The sequence below is a fragment of the Dendrobates tinctorius genome, unplaced genomic scaffold (genome assembly GCF_039654945.1).
Source record: "Dendrobates tinctorius isolate UK_male_01 unplaced genomic scaffold, ASM3965494v1 ptg000129l, whole genome shotgun sequence".
Lineage (NCBI taxonomy): Eukaryota > Metazoa > Chordata > Amphibia > Anura > Dendrobatidae > Dendrobates > Dendrobates tinctorius.
Window position 1 is genome coordinate 24,766,229 of NW_027361797.1, and position 18,808 is coordinate 24,785,036.

At 44.6% G+C, this 18,808-nt stretch overlaps 1 protein-coding gene across 2 annotated transcripts in view; it reads left to right on the forward strand.

Annotated features, from left to right (window-relative positions):
- Nucleotides 1-18,808, forward strand: part of PARN (poly(A)-specific ribonuclease) — a 185,762-nt gene that overhangs the window by 67,847 nt on the left and 99,107 nt on the right. For both annotated transcript variants that reach the window (XM_073542882.1, XM_073542883.1), the window contains exons 16-18: nucleotides 10,983-11,058; nucleotides 12,289-12,399; nucleotides 12,498-12,567. In XM_073542882.1, coding sequence (XP_073398983.1) covers nucleotides 10,983-11,058; nucleotides 12,289-12,399; nucleotides 12,498-12,567 — 257 coding nt within the window. The remainder of the gene's footprint in view (nucleotides 1-10,982; nucleotides 11,059-12,288; nucleotides 12,400-12,497; nucleotides 12,568-18,808) is intronic.

Genomic DNA, 18,808 nt, shown 5'->3' on the forward strand with positions numbered 1-18,808 from the left:
CTGGATGTGGCCCTCATGGCCTCCAGGCTAAACAAGGTGTCTCTGTTCATTGCCCGATCGCGCGATCCATGCGCCATCGGAGCGGACGCCCTAGTTCTGCCATGGCACCGGTTCCAGCTCCCGTACATTTTTGTTTTCCCCCCTCTTCCCTTGCTTCCGAGGGGTCATCAAGAAGATCAGAGCGGAGGGGGTACCAGTGATCCTAGATTGGCCACGCCGAACATGGTATGCAGAACTAATACAGCTAGTCGCCGAAGTCCCCTGGCGACTTCCAGATCGCTCGGATCTGCTTTCTCAGGGCCCGATTTACCACCAGAACTCCGGGCCCCTGTCTTTGACTGCACGGCCGTTGAATCCTGGATTGTAGCACAGGCTGGATTCTCTCTCGACGTAATTTCCACCATGATTAGTGCTAGGAAGCCTGTATCCAGACGTATCTATCACCGCACCTGGAAAATCTTCTTTTCATGCAAGGATCATGGTCGTTCCCCTCTGGTGTTCTCCTTTCCGGGCATATTGGAGTTTCTTCAATCCAGATTAAAATCAGGCCTCGCGCTTAGCTCGCTCAAGGGCCAAATTTCGGCCTTGTCAGTGCTTTTCCAACAAAGATTTTTCACCAAACCTCAGGTCAAGACGTTTACTCAAGGAGTCTCCCATGTGACGACACCTTATGGGACCTTTAACCTGGTTCTCTGGGCCTTACAAGATCCTTTTGAACCGCTGCAGGACGTGTCATTGACCATCCTGTCTTGGAAAGTGGTCTTTCTAGTAGCAATTACGTCAATCAGACGAGTTTCGGAATTGGCAGCTCTGTCCTGCCGTTCTCCGTTCCTGAATTTTTCATCAGGACAAGGTAGTTCTCAGGGCGTCCCCGTCCTTTCTGCCCAAGGTCGTTTCCGCTTTCCATCTCAACGAGGAAATTGTTTTGCCTTCCTTTTGTCCGGCGCCACTCCATCGCGTTGAGAAGGCCCTCCACACCCTGGATGTGGTTAGGGCGCTGAGACGGTACATCTCGCGGACGGCGCCCTTCCGCAAGTCAGATGCCCTGTTCATACTTCCTGAGGGGCATAGGAAGGGCCTAGCCGCGTCCTAAGCAACGCTAGCCAGGTGGATTCGATCAGCTATTCAGGAATCCTACCGTGTCAGGAATGCGCCTGTCCCAGGCGGGATTAAGGCGCACTCTACCCGGTCAGTGGGCGCTTCTTGGGCCATTCGGCACCAGGCCTCGGCAGAACAGGTCTGCAAGGCTGCGACTTGGTCCAGTCTGCATACCTCTTCAAAACATTACCAAATTCATTCTCAGGCCTCTGCAGATGCAGCTCTCGGCAGACGCATCCTGCAATCGGCAGTACCTCAGTCTTAACTCAGAGGTACATGGAGTATTAGCAGATGTATGCTCCCCACCCAGGTACTGCTTTAGGACGTCCCACTGTCTGTGCCCCCCAATGAGACGTAGGAGAAATAGGGATTTTTGTGTACTCACAGTAAAATCCTTTTCTCCGAGCCATTCATTGGGGGACACAGCACCCGCTCTGTTTAGCCTACTGGCTCATTTGTAGCATTCTTAGGTTTTGACATAGTTCGTTATTGTTGACTGTTTAAGCTCCTACTGCTTTTTTCACTGAACTGGAGATCTCATCCAGCGACAGGGTGTATACTGCAGGGGAGGAGTTAACTTTTTCTGGTTTGCTTAGTGTCCTCCTAGTGGCAGCAGCATAACACCCACTGTCTGTGTCCCCCAATGAATGGCTCGGAGAAAAGGATTTTACGGTGAGTACACAAAAATCCCTATTTTCCAGCCTTCAAGTCTGATAACCTGTCTCGGGATTGCAGTCCACCCATTCCTTTGTTAACCTTGGTTGCTGTGCTCTGCACCCACTAGTTCAGCTATGTCCTCCTTATACACCAGAGACCGAAATGGCGCACAATATTCTAAGCACTAGTAACTTGTATAGCTGCAAAACCCATGATTTTATTTGCCTTGGTGGCAGCCTCCTGGCACTGGTCACTAAAGTTGTTGGCTGTCCACCCATACAGCAATGTCTTTTTTGATTATTGTGTACTATTTTGTACGTAATTATACTTTTTGTTTTTAGTCCAAATTCATGGCCTAACATTTATTTGCGTCTTCCACTTGGAGATTTTCCAAACTTTGTCAATAAGGGAACACCAGTTCAATACCTGAAAACATTCTTGCAGCCACACTCTTGGCATGAAGAGCGAATTATTTTCACTCCTTGGGTCTCTTAGGGTTGGACGTCATATACTGATTTTTTTATTTTTTTTTTTTATATCTGACGTCTACTTGAACCGTCAAAATGGACACTGCTCTGTGCGGATTTCATTTTCGGCTTGTAATAGTTGTATTCTGTCTCTTACCTTGCTTGTTTTTTCCACCTCTCTGCACATCTGGCTAACACACTACCATAGCAGAAAAAGTCAGGACCCAATGGAGGGTTCCCTTCATAGAGAGTAATCAATCACCATTCTCCAAAGTGGGAATTTCCAAACCTAGAATGTGTTATCCAGTTTCCAACCACAAAACTCACTCATGGTGGTCTGGTTATGCAAGTTTGGCTGGTTTGAGTTTTCATCATTCATTGGGATTGCCTCTGTTTTCTATCATTTAAGCTCACTAGATTTCTTTGTCAATTGCTCAGTTTTTGTTTGATTTTTTTTTTTCATCTGAAGAACATGTTTTTTTTTTTTTTTTTTTGTGGGAGGGCTCCACATTTACTATTTTTCCTAATCAATTTTCATCTTCTTAATCTGCTATGTGGCCTCTTTGTTTGCTTGCTGATCCTCTCTGCAACTCCTTTACTGGCCAACCACAAGGAGTTTTTGCGGGTGTCTCTTTTCGTCCTCTGTTTGATCCTGTTTCCCCCCTGTGCCCTCTGGAAGATCACTGGTTCTTTCTTGGTGACTAGTGCTTTTTGGCCATTCATTCCTGCTTTTCCATTATTATTAAGATATGCTGTCCCAATATTCCTTTCCTTTATTTTTCCCTTTCATTTGAAGGCATCCATTTTTCCTTCTCCATTCGACAGTTGAAATTCTTTCCAGCTGGAAACTTGGAGGTCCTCATATCTGTCCAACAACGTCTTGCATTGAGACATCCAGCTCTACTTCACCAGCCAGTTTCCATCCAAAACTACAATTATGCAACTGATCAAGATGTCCAGTTATAACCCCTGGTACCTCTTATATGTATTTGGAACGCCTATTAAGATTCTATCAACTGCACCTTGGTATAAGCCTGCTCCCAGGTCATTTCTTCCCTTCTATCGTCTTCAGGGTGTATACCTTTACGGTCTTGAAAGCTTCTGGTTGCAAGTTCTGCATGCTTTATTGTTATGGTTAGATTATCCCTCCCCAAGGTCTGCTTTAATACTTCCCACATTCTCTGCCCCCCCCCCCCCCCCCCCCAGTGAGAAGTGAGAATTATTATTTTTTTTTTCTGTGAATATCCTATAAAGTTTTCTAGCTGAGTTCATTAGCGGAAATGGCCAGACAACAATTTTCTTCATGTTCTTTTGGACATATGCCAGTTCGATGGATCAGAACCTAGTAAAGACACCTCACCTATTCAGTAAAGTTTCCATCATTGCCTCCTTCCAGATTCTTTTTGGATTTGCCATTGGAGTCATTAAAGTGTTATTCCCATCTCCAAGCTCCGATTCTAATATGTAGTAGGTGTAGTAATATTAGCAAATACCTCTTTGACGACACAGCATTTAATCTTAATTATTTAGACATCTTTTTTCAGTAAGCCAGGAGGCATAGACTGTATCTTTGAGTCTTAAATGTTGATTTTTGAGTGTCTGATGTTTGCCTCTTTTATATCCGATCCTACAGCTTATTTTCTGCTATATTTGCAAGACAGGCACCGAGAGTCATTGAACAATCGAAATTTGATAATACGTAGAGATAGGCAAACCCGAACAGTAAAGATCGGCACCCGTACTGAACACCTACTGTTCGGGCACGGACACTGAACACGGACTTCTCCAGGAAGTCCATGTTACTGTTCGGGTTTGGCCGACAAGTTCATTCCCGCCTGTCAGAGAGCCGCAGTTTCCCACACTGTCAGACAGCGAGAGCACTCAGCTGTGATCGGAGGTATAAAGCTCACCTGGTGACACTTGCTGCCGCTAATAACAGTGAGAGCAGGAGCAGCAGATGGGTGTATTAATCAGCTGCTCCAGCACTTTAAATAAATAATAAAACGGCGTGAGGTCCCCTCCATTTTTTGACAACCAGACAGCTGGGGACTGATATTCTCAGGCTCGTAAGGGGCCATGGATATTGGCCCACCCAGCCTAAAAATAGCAGCCCGCAACTGCCCAGAAAAGGCACATCTATTAGAGGTGCCCATTCTGGCGCTTTGTCTGGCTTTTCCCACTTGCCCTGTAGCGGTGGCAAGTGGGGTTCATATTTGTGGGGTTGATGTCACCTTTGTATTGACAGGTGACATAAAGTCCACGGCTTAGTAATGGAGAGGCAGGCGTCTGTAAGACACATCAATTACTAATCCTTCAGTTGTATGGTAAATAAAGACACAGCCAGAATACAGTCCTTTATTAGAAATAAAGCAAAACACAGTTAACCCCTAATTCCACCGAAGCCCTCGTTCTCCTGTAATAATAAAACTAAAATAAAAAGGCAAAATACCATACCTGTCTGTCCTGTCCCACGCCGTAATCCATGTCTGGGGGCACAAATAGTTTTCAACATGGACGGTTCCAAGATGCGACCGTCCAGGCTGAGAAACACTGGTGGCTGAACTGCTGCGAGCGCAGCCTCAGAGACTGGTGATGTCATCGACGTTACCTCCAATGAATGAGGCTCCTTTCCCGGCCTGGCTGAACTGCCGTGACCTTGGTGAGAACCTCGCTAGCTCTCACGGTGCTACTGGGGATGTCACCGATGTCATGGCAGTTCAGCCCGTTGTCCCATCAGCTGATGCCAGTGACCGGAGGTGAGCTTTATACCTCCAATCACAGCTGAGCGCTCATACTGTATTTTGACAGCGTAGGAACTGCAGCTATGATCGGGGATGATTTAGCTACTCATCAGAAGCAAAGCAGTGTTTGCCGTGCTGTCATGCACATGACAGCGTGGCAAACACTGGATGTTCGGGCCTCCCATTCAAGTGAATGGGGTTCGGGTCCGGATACTGTTCTGGTACCCAAACCCTAACTTTTTGTAACTGTTCGGCCGGACCCGAACATCCAGGGGTCCGCACATCTCTAATATGTTGATTGATCATTGTGTGGGACCCTGTAGCTTGTTGACTTGCAAAACAGAGAAGGAAAAATTATGCATATTGATTAACTTGCATTGTTTGAGTATTTAATCTCCTCACACCTTCCTTTTTACCTCTCGATTGCTTGAAGGACAACAGTTGTGAACTATATAAGGGGGATATATGCCTCTGTAACGAGAGAACCATGAACACTGTACAGGATAGCTGCCAGAGCATCAGGGGGGACACAGATTTGACATTCTACAGGATGCCAGCATAAGGGACCACGGCCCCAGCCCAACGAATACCGATCTGCTCCATTGACCATCACTAAAACCAAGGATACTTTTTAGGAAGACCGGATTTGGGCCAACCAGTCACCTGAGCCCCATAGATATGTTTGGAAAATCCAGAATTGGGACCCACCGGTCACCTGGCATCATACCTCAATGGGATATCAGCTTCCTAAGGTTGTTTTTACCTCCGCTCTCTGTGTGCCACAGGTGGGGTAGTCAACCATGGAAGTCGCAGATGCTTTAATTCCGGCGAGTCAGCGGAATTTTGCAGCATCTTGGGTATGTTACTGGGACTGTTGTATGTGGTGTTGTCTGTTTGTGGTATATTATAGCATTGCCACACTATTTTGCCTTCATCCGTTGTTTTCCGAGTAGTATTTTGCCCATGGTAAAAGGAGAACGGGAGATCAGTGGGATGAGCCACTGATCAAGGCGGACTAGAGCCCACCCTTTGCTGTATCACTTACGTCATGTGCCATGGTATTGAAGTAGCTTAGATATCCATTGTTACGACCGCTAACTAACTAGCATTCACTATGGGATTGGTCTTAACCATGAATAGCTAAGCTACTGTAATGCCCTGCACATGGTTTAAGCGGCATAGCGAATCAGAAGAACTATGCTACATTTCTAATTGGAGGTATTTACTAATACACCTACTACATATTGGGATAGGATCTTTGAGATGGGCATACACCCTTAAGCTTAATAAAGCAGACGTGGTCACTTTGTGCTCTTTACGACATACGTTTGAACCATGACTGACCTTTTTAGGTGGGCACGGGTAGCATGGTCAACAGCACCATCATGTCAGCCTCAAAAAGGAAGACCCGGCCAAAAGGAGGTCAGACAGAGCACAAAGTGACCATGTCTGCTTTATTAAACTTAATGGTATCATCATCCGATATGCTCAAATGCAGTTCTTCACGGCTTCAAACGGAAGCCCCGTTGAAGCCACTGATGCGTGGCAAAAAATGTGATGTGAATATAGCCTTAGACGTGTCACATCACGATTATAGAGATATCTTGTGACATTGCCCCAGGGATAAGTATTTTCAGAAAGGAGAACGCCTTTAAATGCAGTTTGCTACAAAAAAACAAAGAAAAACCTTACACAACGTTACCGAGTGTACTGCAGAGTCTCTGCTAATGTGGACTCTGATATTGGCCACAGCGGTGACGTCACGTCAAGAGCACACTGCTTGTGTAGATGGAACGCCCCTCTCAATCTTTGAGCTGACGGATTTGTGGCCATGCTATTGTAGTGATGGCAGCACTACAGACACTACCTGATCCCGGGAGCAGCGGTAGACCTGAGGATGGTGAGGAAAGTGCGTTTTGTTTTTTTTCTTGTCTTTGTTTTTTTTTTTTTTTTTTTTTTGCCCTTTCTTCCAATTGCACACTTTTTATGAATAGGGACAACACATTTAATGGTGGTTAAAGTGGTCACGTAAAACCGCATAGCACCACCGCGATAAGTTTACCAAATATCCACACCTGATGGGTTTATGGTCGCAAATCACACAAAGCTTTGAGTGAGACTAAACTATGTGTATCTCTGTCCTGGAGTACATTCACACTGTGCACACTGTACATAATGTTGAAAGAGACAAAAAGAATCTGCCATGGACATCTGCAACACAAATTGACTTTTTCGGATTCAAAATCTGCATTCAACACACATTTTCTACACCACAGATGGATGACTTTACCGCATCTCAACTGCTCTGCTGGTCCTATGATCCAGATGGAATCTCTGCAGCACATTTGTACTATTAGAACATACTCTTAGGCCTCATTGAGACGCCTGTGGTGCGTGTCAATATTATATCTATTTTTTTTTCCATTATAGTCTATGGTACTTGTTTCATGTTTGTGTTTTGTCAAGAAGTGTCTGTGCAAAACTCAGATAGTTCTGTGTTTTTCTTTATTCCAGCAGCATGGATTACAAGGGTCAATACAAGTCTATGGGTCTGTGAGAAACCCTTTCAGCACACGGATAGCATCAGTGTAGCACCATTGTGCTGTCTGTATTTAACATGGCAAAGTATAGCAATAGCTTCACAATTTATCCATCCGGGAAAATACTGATGCTCTTGATTGGTGAGGGTGGGCCATACACATTAATCCAAAACACTGATGATCCAGTATAATTTTTTTTCCCATATCTGTGTTTAAATACGGACTTGTGAACGAGGCCTTAAACATGCCCCCTACGCCAACAAATAGTTTGAGAACAAAGGTCTTTTATGTATCGCTTCATTGGGGGACACAGGTAACCATGGGGTGTATGCTGCTGTCGCTAGGAGACTGACACTAGGTAAAAAAAAGGAAAATTGCTGCTCCTCCTCAGCAGTTCACCCCCACCAACAGGCACAAAGCCCTTTAGGTTAATCTTAGTGTCTATAGGAGGTGGACCAGGATCTGCTACAAGATCCGCTTTTTCCTTTTCGGGTTCCCTGTTTGTGTTTGGAAACCTTTTCCCTTATGGTTTCAGGTTCTACTTCTTAGGGTAACGGTGTAATTTCTCACCCTGTTTTCCCATATTTATGCAACTGAGAGAGCAGTGTGGTGTCACTCACATCTCCCACCTTTACTCGTGTTTCAGGGTGATTCCTGGTGACCGGTACTTTGCCTTTTCCCCACCCCAACCCTCTCCTCGGAGAGGGCTGGAGAGGAAGATGGTGGTCACCAGCAGTGGCCTCCCCCTTCTTGTAAGGGGTTGATGCTGTCTTCTGCACGTGTGGAGACAGTGTAGGAGGGAGGATCCCGGATTTCAGTGACCCTCTCCTACCCGAGGGCTCCTGATGTGATCCTCATCACCATCAGTCCTACGAGGGAAGTCCTTCCTTCCTCTCCGGTGGCAGGTTATCACCCCCGATGCTGATTGGTTGGGGAGCTGTCTATCTACATCACACAGCGCAGGGTCGCTTGGACGCCCAAGAAGCTACTCTCCCCATGAATCTCCTGGAGATCAGGGCAGTTTTCTTTGCTCTTTGCCTCTGGCAACTCCTCTTCGCAGGCCAGCCGGTCTGCATACAGTCGGACAATGCCACCGCTGTGGCCTACATAGTCCATCAGGGCGAGACTCACAGCAAACAGGTTATGGTAGAGGTAGCAAGGATTTTGCTCTGGGTGGAGCGTCACGTACCTGCCATATCAGCAGTGCACATACTGGGGGTGGAAAATTGGGCAGCCGATTTTTTTTTTTTTTTTTTTTTTTTTTTTTTTTTTTTTGAGCCGTCAGGGTCTTTCATCGGGCGAGTGGTCTCTCAGCCCCACCATTTTTAACCAGATATGCCAGAAATGGGGCACACCGGACGCCGACCTGATGGCATCTTAGATGAACCACAAGGTTCCTTTGTTCACAGCCAGGTCCTGGGATCTGCTAAATATTGGTTGCAATGCTCTAGTAATGCCGTGGTCCCAATTCCAACTGCCTTATCTCTTTCCACCTCTCCCCTTGAATCCGAGAGTCATGAAAAAGATAAGGCAGAAGGGATTCCCGTAGTCCTGTTAGCTCCATACTGGCCAAGACAGGCATGGTACGCGGAGCTGGTGAACATGCTCATGGGCGCTCCCTGGAGGCTTCCAGACTGTCCAGATCTTCTTTCGCAATGCCCCCTCTTCCACCAGAGTTCACAGTCTGAGTCTGAGTTTAACGGCATGGCCGTTGGCCGCGGGTTCTGAGGGAGGCTGTTTTTTCGCATCAGGTCATTCAGACCATGATTAGGGTGAGAGAACCAGCATCCTCGCGTATGTACCACAGATACTGGAAGGCCTTCTTCCGGTGGTGTGAGGGCGACAATTTGGTTCCAATGTCCTTTTCCCTTCCTTCCATCCTTGGTTTTCTACAAGCAGGTCTTGACTTGGGTCTATCACTCAGTACCCTTAAGGGGCAAGATTCTGCTCGGTCAATTTTTTTCCAATAAAATATGGCGTCTCCTTCCCAGGTAAAGACTTTTCTTCAAGGAGTTGCCCACCTGGCACCTCCTTATTGTTCCCCGATAGATCCATGGGATTTAAACCTTGTCCTTGGTGCACTCCAGAGTGCTCCTTTTGAGCCCATTCAGGACATTCTGTTTTCTCTCCTGTATTGGAAAGTTGCCTTCTTAGTTGCCATTACATCCATCAGGAGAGTCTCTGAGCTAGCGGCATTATCCTGCCATTCTCCATTCCTGATTCTACATCAAGAAAATTTAGTTCTCAGGCCTGTTCTTTCCTTCCTAAGGTGGTCTCTTGATTTCACATTAATGGAGACATTGTCCTTTCTTCTCTATGCCCCTCTCCGGTCTATCCTCTGGAGAAGTCCCTCCACAAGTTGGATCTGGTAAGAGCTATCCGAGTCTACCTGTCTAGGACTGCCTCCTTTCGCCACTCTGATACCTTGTCAGTCATCTCTGAGGGTTGTCCTAAGGTGCTCCCAGCCTCTAAGTCCACTTTTGTCCATTGGATTAGTTCGACAATATTGGAGGCATACCGCGTTCAGGACAAACTGCCTCCGGGGGTGAAGGCTCACTCCACGGTGGGGGCTTGCTGGGCAGTTCGTCACCAGGCCTCGGCTTTACAGATTTGTAAGGCCGCAACCTGGTTATCTTTGCACACCTTTGCGAGGTTTGACAGGGTTCATACTTGTGCCTTGTCTTATGCAGGCCTGGGAAGGAAGGTGCTGCAGGCGGCGGTTTCGCATCGGCCAACCGAAGTCTGTTTTTCTTTGCATTCTCTGTTCCCACCCTTGGGACTGCTTTGAGACATCCCATGGTTACCTGTGTCCCCCCAATGAAGCGATAAAGAAAGAGGGATTTTTTGGTACTCACTGTAGAATCTTTCTTGGAGCCTTCTTTGGGGGACACAGCCCTAACTGTTGGTAATGCTTTGGGCCTATGTGCCTTTGTTGTTGGGTTGGTAGATAAGATTGCGTTTTGATTGATTCTCCTACTGCTTTAACACTAACTGAAGGGCTTTGTGCCGGTCAGTGGGTGTATACTGCTGAGGAGGAGCTATTTTCCTTTTTTGCCTAGTGTCGGACTACTAGCAACAACAGCATACACCCCATGGTTACCTGTGTCTCCCCCCCAATGGAGGCTCCAAGAAAGATTTTATGGTGAGTACCAAAAATCCCTCTTTGACTGGAATGTCTTTATAGGACTTGGGTATTTCGTTCTATGAAAGTGTGGTAGTGCAAAGTCTTTTTTCACGTAGAAGGCAAGACCAAATCACCTATTGCATTCAGTATATTACATTTTTGTCATGTTTTGTACATCCAGTAATTTTTTATTCTAACTTTTGGCTGTTATGATAGAACATTAATTTAACACCTTTCTCCTGATTTGAATCTTTCCTTTCTCCCCACATGGTGGCAGCATTGTTAATCCCAGTTTTGATGCGACCCCCTGTGGACGTCTGGCACTAATTCTTCTGTCTCCACTCTCTGCTCCTAGGCAATTATTTCACACACTGTCCTTGCCGAACTGGAAAAGAGATTACAAATGGCTCCTTTCAAACCTCCTAAAGTTGGTAAGGATTCAAGGACCAGTTGGCTTCTGTTAACCATCTCTTAAAATCTGTAACTAGCTTCTGTAAAATAAACAGCGTTTTTAATAACCGCGCTCAGGAAGGTTTTAGAAAACTATTAAGGATATTTATAGGCTAGTAATGCCATTTTCTCAAAAGGAAGAATGTTCACAACTATTTTAGCAATAAGCTGCTGCTTAAATTTTTTTTTTTTTGGCAGTTTACTTGTAATAGGATGATTGCCTGCATATAAAACACATTTGAAGCTTACGGATATAATTTGTCACTTTTAATACAAAAATGTGTCAAACATTTTTCAGGAAATCAATATTATAAAGTGGGAATCCAACTTTGTGATACAGGCACTTTCTCATCAGAAAATTAGGAATAGTTAAAATCAGGGTTTTTTTTTGTTAAATGTATTTAACGTTCCATAAAATAGTTAGGTTTAATAAAGTTGCGGGCTGCAGTCGTCATTTCTTTTATTTATTCTCCAACCCCTTTTGATATGCATTTTTTTGGCAGCAGGATCCAAGTTTTGCATTTTTCTCTTGCGGGAATGTCGCTACCAGTAATACAGGCTGGATGTAGGGTCTGTGTGCATCTAAAGTGCCGATGATTTTACTAACTGTCCTCTTTAGTGCAAATTTATTTATTGAATGATTTCTCCTACTGCAGTTTACCTTCTCTCCCTTTCGTTAACATGCTGAGGAGTATGTGATTTTCCTCCTCTTTCCTCCCCAGAGTCTGACTTAAGAGTTCTCCTTTGTGTAAAATACCCACACTCTGCAGATCGTTGTGTGTCCTCTCTCGTCCTACAGCATGTGTAATCTGCTTTTACCTAAATTCTTGCTCCTCTCCATACTCTTCTATCCTCCTCCACTGCCTTCTGGCATCTCTAATGGTGAGCAAAGGGAGTGAAAAGTAGAGCAAGCCAGGAGTAGTTTGCAGTCATATCTATGTCACAAGCAGCTGGACAACTAGCTTAGAGGAAGGAGTAGCACATGCTCAACAGCAGCAAATTGGTGGCAATTTTAGGGGAAAAAATTAGCCTTTAGAATGAAATTATAAAAATTTCACAGGGTTTCATGGCATTTAATATACATACCTATACTGTAATTTTATGAGATTTATGTAAAGTACTTTCAAGTACACTTCAAAAACTAAAGAACATCGATTTAACGGACTAATTCTAATCTGCCAAATTTAATAATGCTGTTCTCCCTCATTCAGAGAGTGCTGAAGATTTTCCAAGTTACGATACCAACATAGGACAACTTCATGAAGCTGGATATGATGCTTATATCACAGGACTGTGCTTCATTTCCATGGCAGACTATTTAGGTAATTGTGCTGAAATTTATTGGCCCCGAAACTTTGCTTGCACTTGGTGCTAGATTAGATCTTTAACCTGTGGGGTTTTTTTTTTCTTCTGCCATTAGGTTCATTTTTGACTCCACCACAAACTCATGTCACAGTTCAGTCTGATGTGATCAGCCCATTCTTTAACAAGTAAGTCATTTGCCTCGGTCCCAGTGATCGCTGAGAAGTAGGGTTGGAGCGGCAGATGCTTGGTCCTAGGAGACTCAGTATGTTCTGTTTTGCATCCAAGAGGCTGGAGCTAATCTACCAGCCCTAGTTACAGGGGAAATCTCTGTATCTAATCTGTTCAAATGCCCTCCAAATGAATGGGTCATAGGATTAAAACTGTAGAACCTTGTTATTTCACTTGTGCATCTACAACTTCTTGATTTGTTCTCTTATTATAAGTTATTGGCATTTCTTCATTATCTGGAGCAGGGAAAGTCACAACATTGAAGATCACAAATGAACAGAATTGGAGCTTCATCTTTCTATACACTTTAGGGTAAATTTGTGTGAACCTGACGATATTGACAGACTCTTCCGCCTATTTAATGTGTATGGGGTCCTGACAACTGTTCCCTAACAGTTCTGCCCAATCCTTTTATTTCTGCAGTAAAGAAGCAGCTGCTGGAATGCACATGTATGTGGTGGGGTAGTTGGGACAAATCACTGTTGAATGACAGGTATATAAGATGGTTTGGAATCTTAAAGGAGCATTCCAGTGTTTCTGGAACCCCTACTTATCACCACAACAGGACACCCTGCTAGAATTAAGTGTTAGTGCTCACGTTGCAGAAATGCTGCGGAAATGTCAGTACCTGGATAAGAATGAAGTGATAAACAGAGTCAGCATGGGTTTGTAACTAATAAGTCATGTCAGACTAACTTAATTTCCTTCTATGACGGAATCACTGATTGGGTGGATCAAGGAAATGCTGTAGATATAGTATATCTTGACTTCAGCAAAGCATTTGACAAAGTCTCTCATACAATCCTTATTGAAAAGATGACTAAGTATGGAATGGACAAGGCAACTGTTAGGTGGATTCATAACTGGCTTATTGATCGGACCCAAAGAGTGGTCGTAAATGGCTGCACATCCAGTTGGAAGAATGTCTCAAGTGGGGTACCACAGGGCTCTGTCCTGGGCCCTGTATTGTTCAACATCTTTATCAACGATTTAGATGAAGGAATTGAGGGTAAACTGATTAAATTTGCTGATGACACAAAGCTAGGAGGGATAGCTAATACTAGAGAAGAGAGAGAGAGGATTCAAAAAGATATAAATAAACTGGAGAAGTGGGCAGCAACTAACAGAATGGTTTTTAACAGGGAGAAATGCAAAGTACTACATCTGGGCAATAAAAATGAAAAAAGCATATACAGAATGGGAGGAATAGGGCTAAGTGACAGCACATGTGAAAAAGACTTGGGTATACTAATAGATCACAGACTGAATATGAGTCAACAGTGTGATGCAGCAGCAAAAAAGGCAAATGCAATTCTAGGATGTATTAACAGAAGCATACAGTCTAGATCACGTGAAGTCATTATTTCCCTCTACTCCTCTCTGGTCAGACCTCATCTGGAATATTGTGTCCAGTTTTGGGCACCACATTTTAAAAAAGACATCAACAAACTGGAGAAAGTTCAGAAAAGAGCGACAAGAGTGGTGACCGGTCTGCAAACCCTGTCTTATGAGGAAAGGTTGCAGGATTTGGGAATGTTTAGTTTGCAAAAGAGAAGACTGAGAGGAGACTTAATAGCTGTCTACAAATATCTAAAGGGCTGTCACATTGTAGAAGGATCAACTTTATTCTCATTTGCACAAGGAAAGACTAGAAGCAATGGGATGAAACTGAATGGGAGGAGACACAGTTAGATATTAGAAAAAACTTTTTGACAGAGTGATCAATGAGTGGAACAGGCTGCCACGAGAAGTGGTGAGTTCTCCTTCAATGGAAGTCTTCAAACAGAGGCTGGACAGACATCTGACTGGGATGATTTAGCGAATCCTGCTTTGAGCAGGGGGTTGGACCAGATGGCCCAGGAGGTCCCTTCCAACCCTACGATTCTATGATTCTATGATTTCCTCAACTCCCTGCCGTGGATAAAACGCATGCGGAATTCGCATGCGTTTCCCGCAAAACACAAGCGTTTTGCAAGTGTTTTTGGCTTGCAGAATGCTTGCGCTTTTCCAAGCGATTTGAAGCATCGCTTGGACAAGTAATTAACAGGTTGGTCACACTTGTCAAGCACAGTGCTTGACAAATGTGACCAACTTTTTACTATTGATGCTGCCTATGCAGCATCAATAGTAAAAGAATGTTAAAAATAATTTAAAAAAAAAATAGGGATATACTTGCCCTCTGTCGGCCCCCGGAGTCCTCCCGCCTCTCAGCGACGCTGCCGGCAACTACCGTTCCCAAGGATGCCTTGCGGCAGTGACCTCTGATGACGTAGCATCACCCAAGACCGCTATCATCAGAGGTCATTCGCGCAATGCATCCCTGGGAACGGAAGATGCTGACAGGAATATGGTACCCAGGGCATGGAGGAGATTCTCCTCTCCTCCAGACCCTGGGTACCATCCGCACATGAAGTGCTCACTTCACGCATGGTGGGCATAGCCACATGCGTAAAGTGAGCGTTTCAATGCAATCCTTATAGCAGCAGAATCGCCACGATTCTGCAGCAAAAATGAACATGCTGCGGATTTTACCGCAATGTGCCGCAATGTGCCGCAACATTGGCACAGCAACTGCGGAATCCCATAAAATTGCATGGGAATGTGTTTTATTAGCGCTTTTTAAGCCTTTCCGCTGTGGCAAAAACACGTTGGAAACGCAGAAAAACTGCAACGTGGGCAAATAGCCTTAGAGGGCCACCAGTTTCATTCTCTATGGGCCTACCGGAGTGCTATGTTCCTTCTCTGGCACTCCCAACAGGAATGAATGGAGAGGTGTTCGAGCGTGTGCGCTGCTGCTTCATTCTACAAGATAAAAGCGGTCAGATCCCACCTTCAGATTTTGTGGGAATGTCTGTCTATTGGAACCTCCTTTTAAGTGATGAACCCAACTAGAACCTGTAATGGTGACCATGTTGTTTGCCTTTCCAAACACCTATTCTGATGTGGGGATTTCTTAACAAACAGGCAACCCCCACATGTATTCAGGCTGTCTAGCAGCCGCAAATCATGCAGCTACTGCGACAGAAACCATCTCCGAGCACATCCAAATACTCGGAGATCATCCGAGCATGCTCGGGAAAATCCAAGTAACGAGTATACTTGCTCATTACTAGACAATACTCCATAAAAAAATAGTTTAAAAGACTATTATCAGTAGAATATAAGGAGCTTCATATTCCCTGAGCTGTGATTGTCTCTACATTAGTGAGAATTTTTTTTTTTTTATTTTAGTACAGGTCACTTTAGGTGATGTCTGCAGTTGCAGGGGTTAATTTATCGCAGTCATTTAAGAAGCATATAAAAGCCCTGAATGCATAGACCTTGGTTCCTGTGGAGCTGTGTGCAGATTTAGAGGCTGATCTGACCAGGAGGTGCCTTTGGATGTATGATTTTCGGCTGTTGTAAGTCCCTTAGCTGCACGTTTCTTAGCTGTTGGCGAGGCGGAGGGAAGCTCGCAGAAGCTGAGAGATGCGTTTGTATGGTGATAAATTTTCCCTCCTGCTGGGCCACTGAGTGCTGAAATGATTATGGAGGCCACAATTTGAGTTATGCGCGAAATAAATGTTTTCGCGTTCATAGCATGTCTTTGGCTGCAGAGAAGTTGGTTTAACTGCTTCCTCGTAAATTAGTGCAGTCTCGGTATAGGAGATCCACACAAGCGCCATACAAAGGGTTAGTGTGTGCGACGTGTTGCTTTTGGATCCTATCGGTGTTTATTAGATAGATGGCCGGCCCATAAAGACAGCGTGACTTTGATTCTGTCCACTTGAAATAACACTGGCCAGGAAGAGATAACAAACCTGCACATTTGTAACAAATTTTTGGTTAAATACCAAAGTATTGATTTATTTTGAGTAGGAAACTGTGCAAATGTTGTTCTGAAAAACGGGTTTTATTTTTTTTTTAAAAACCACAGTGTAAATGTTCTTAAGGATTAAAGCATTCGCTATGGTTCAGGTGACTCTTTACCTTTCTCTTATGTGTCTCTAAATCCGCTGTCACACATACAGCCTTTTCCAATCGCATCAGTCTGCTCCGAGTGAAGCTGGGTTAAGTTCTAGTGATGAGCGAACGTGCTGGGATAAGGTGTTATGTGGTCATGCTCTGGTGCTAACAGAGTGCCTTCGGTGTGCTCGAATGATAAGTTCGAGTCCCCGCGCCTGCCTGTCTCGTGGCTGTTAGACAGTTGCAACACGTGTTCTGCCTTCATACACGCTGACACGATGTGCAATCCAGCATACAGCATAAACCACCTTCTAGCTTCCAAAATAAGCAGACTGTTCTCTGTAGTCTAACTTGTTTATTGGTGAACGGTATAGAACATGCGGTAAAACTATAAAGAATACAAACGACGTGGGTAAGTATTGGGCAGATGATCACACAGCTAACACAATTACAGGAAGTATTACAGTGTGATGCAAACATTACATAGAAACACAGGTGTCTAATTACATCTGCTGAGCTCTGGCTGCCATACAGTTAATAACATCTTTAAACAAAACTGCGTTGCAAGAAAGATGGTAATCTTACCAGATATGCTTTACCCAGATAATGAACTCAAGTAGGGGAGTTAACAGGAGGACAGATAAACACGTGTGTCCTTATGAAATACACAGAATAAAATGGCATCTTCTTCATCCCAGAATACACTGCTTCATTCCCACATGCATTGCTTCAATCCCACGTGCATTGTTTCTGTTAAAGACACAGCTGTAAATGCTATTTCAGACACAGCTATAAATTCAGCCACCAATAGATGGTGCTATAACTAAACCCAGCACATAACTAGCACATAATATAAGCATATTTGCCCTATCAGAGGGCAGAACACTCCTCGCTTGGCATTAACTAATGCCACTTAATTTTCCAGGTTTGGAGCGGTAAAGGTGTGTTTGCAGTGGTGCCAACCTTTACAAGACTGGTGGGTGATGTTGACTTGTAAGACTGAGCCACATAAATTAAACAAGCAAGGGCACGAACAAGCGAGTTCCCGGTTGAAAACCTGCTGAAATGGTGGGATTTGAGATGATTGTCTGAAGTCATTGTACTTAGAACGGATACCTGAGGGCGGATTTCTTCATCTGCATCTGGATCTACCAGTTCAAAGGTGTCTGATTCGTCACTGTAAGGCGTAGAACGGTATAAGAATGCAGGGCCCGTAAACCAGGTCGTGTCCTTAAGGTGTCCAGATTCAACAGATCTAGTTGCGTGGTCCGCAAGTTTGTGGTGTGTGGACACAGAGCGCCACTGCTTAGGGCAGGTGGATCTACTGATCCTTAGCATCCGATTGCTGACGTAAACATAAAAGCGTTGAGTTTTGTTACAAATGTACCCAAGCACTACCTTGCTGTCTGAGTAGAACTCCACATCCTTGATTTCCAGGTCAATTTCTGTTGAGATAAGTTCAGCTAACTCTACTGCTAGCACAGCTGCACAGAGTTCCAGTCTGGGTATTGTGTGCTCCTGGACTGGAGCTAGTTTGCTCGGCTCATAACAAGCCTTACATGGCATTGTTCCTTGATGTCAGTAGTTTTCAGATGCGCTACTGCTGTAATCGCTTTGGTTGAGGCATCGCAGAAGATGCAGAGCCTTTGCATCTTGACTTCTTTTAATGGCATGGAAGCGTATGGTCGTGCCACGTAAAGATCTGACAAGGCTTCTAAAGATTTATTCCATCTTACCCACAGATCTCTCATCTCCATGGGAAGCGGATCATCCCACTCAGACATCTCTTGGGTGAAGTCTCTCAACATCATTTTACCTTGGATAGTTACAGGGGTTACAAATCCTAGAGGAGCGTACAGGCTGTTTATCACGGACAGGGCGCCCTCTACGTGTGAAAGGTTTTTCTTAGTTGATCCGAAAGGTAAATGGATCTCTCTTCAAATCCCACAGCAAGCAAAGGCTCCGTTGCACGGGAAGAGAGTCTGTGTCTAAATCCAAGTCTTTTAGATCAGTTGAGTAATCTTGAGAGGGAAAAGCTGCCATCATTTTTTGGCTGTTGGAAGCAATTTTGTGCAGCCTCAAATTGGGCAAAGCAAGCATTTCCTGTGTCCTATTTTAGGAGACTGACTGCCAATTTCATCTGTGGGTGTGGATTTTAAGCAGTCATCAACGTAGAAATCCTTCTCCACAAACGATCTAACATCCGACCCGTACTTTGCTTCACCCTCTCTGGCTGAATGTCTAAGACCATAG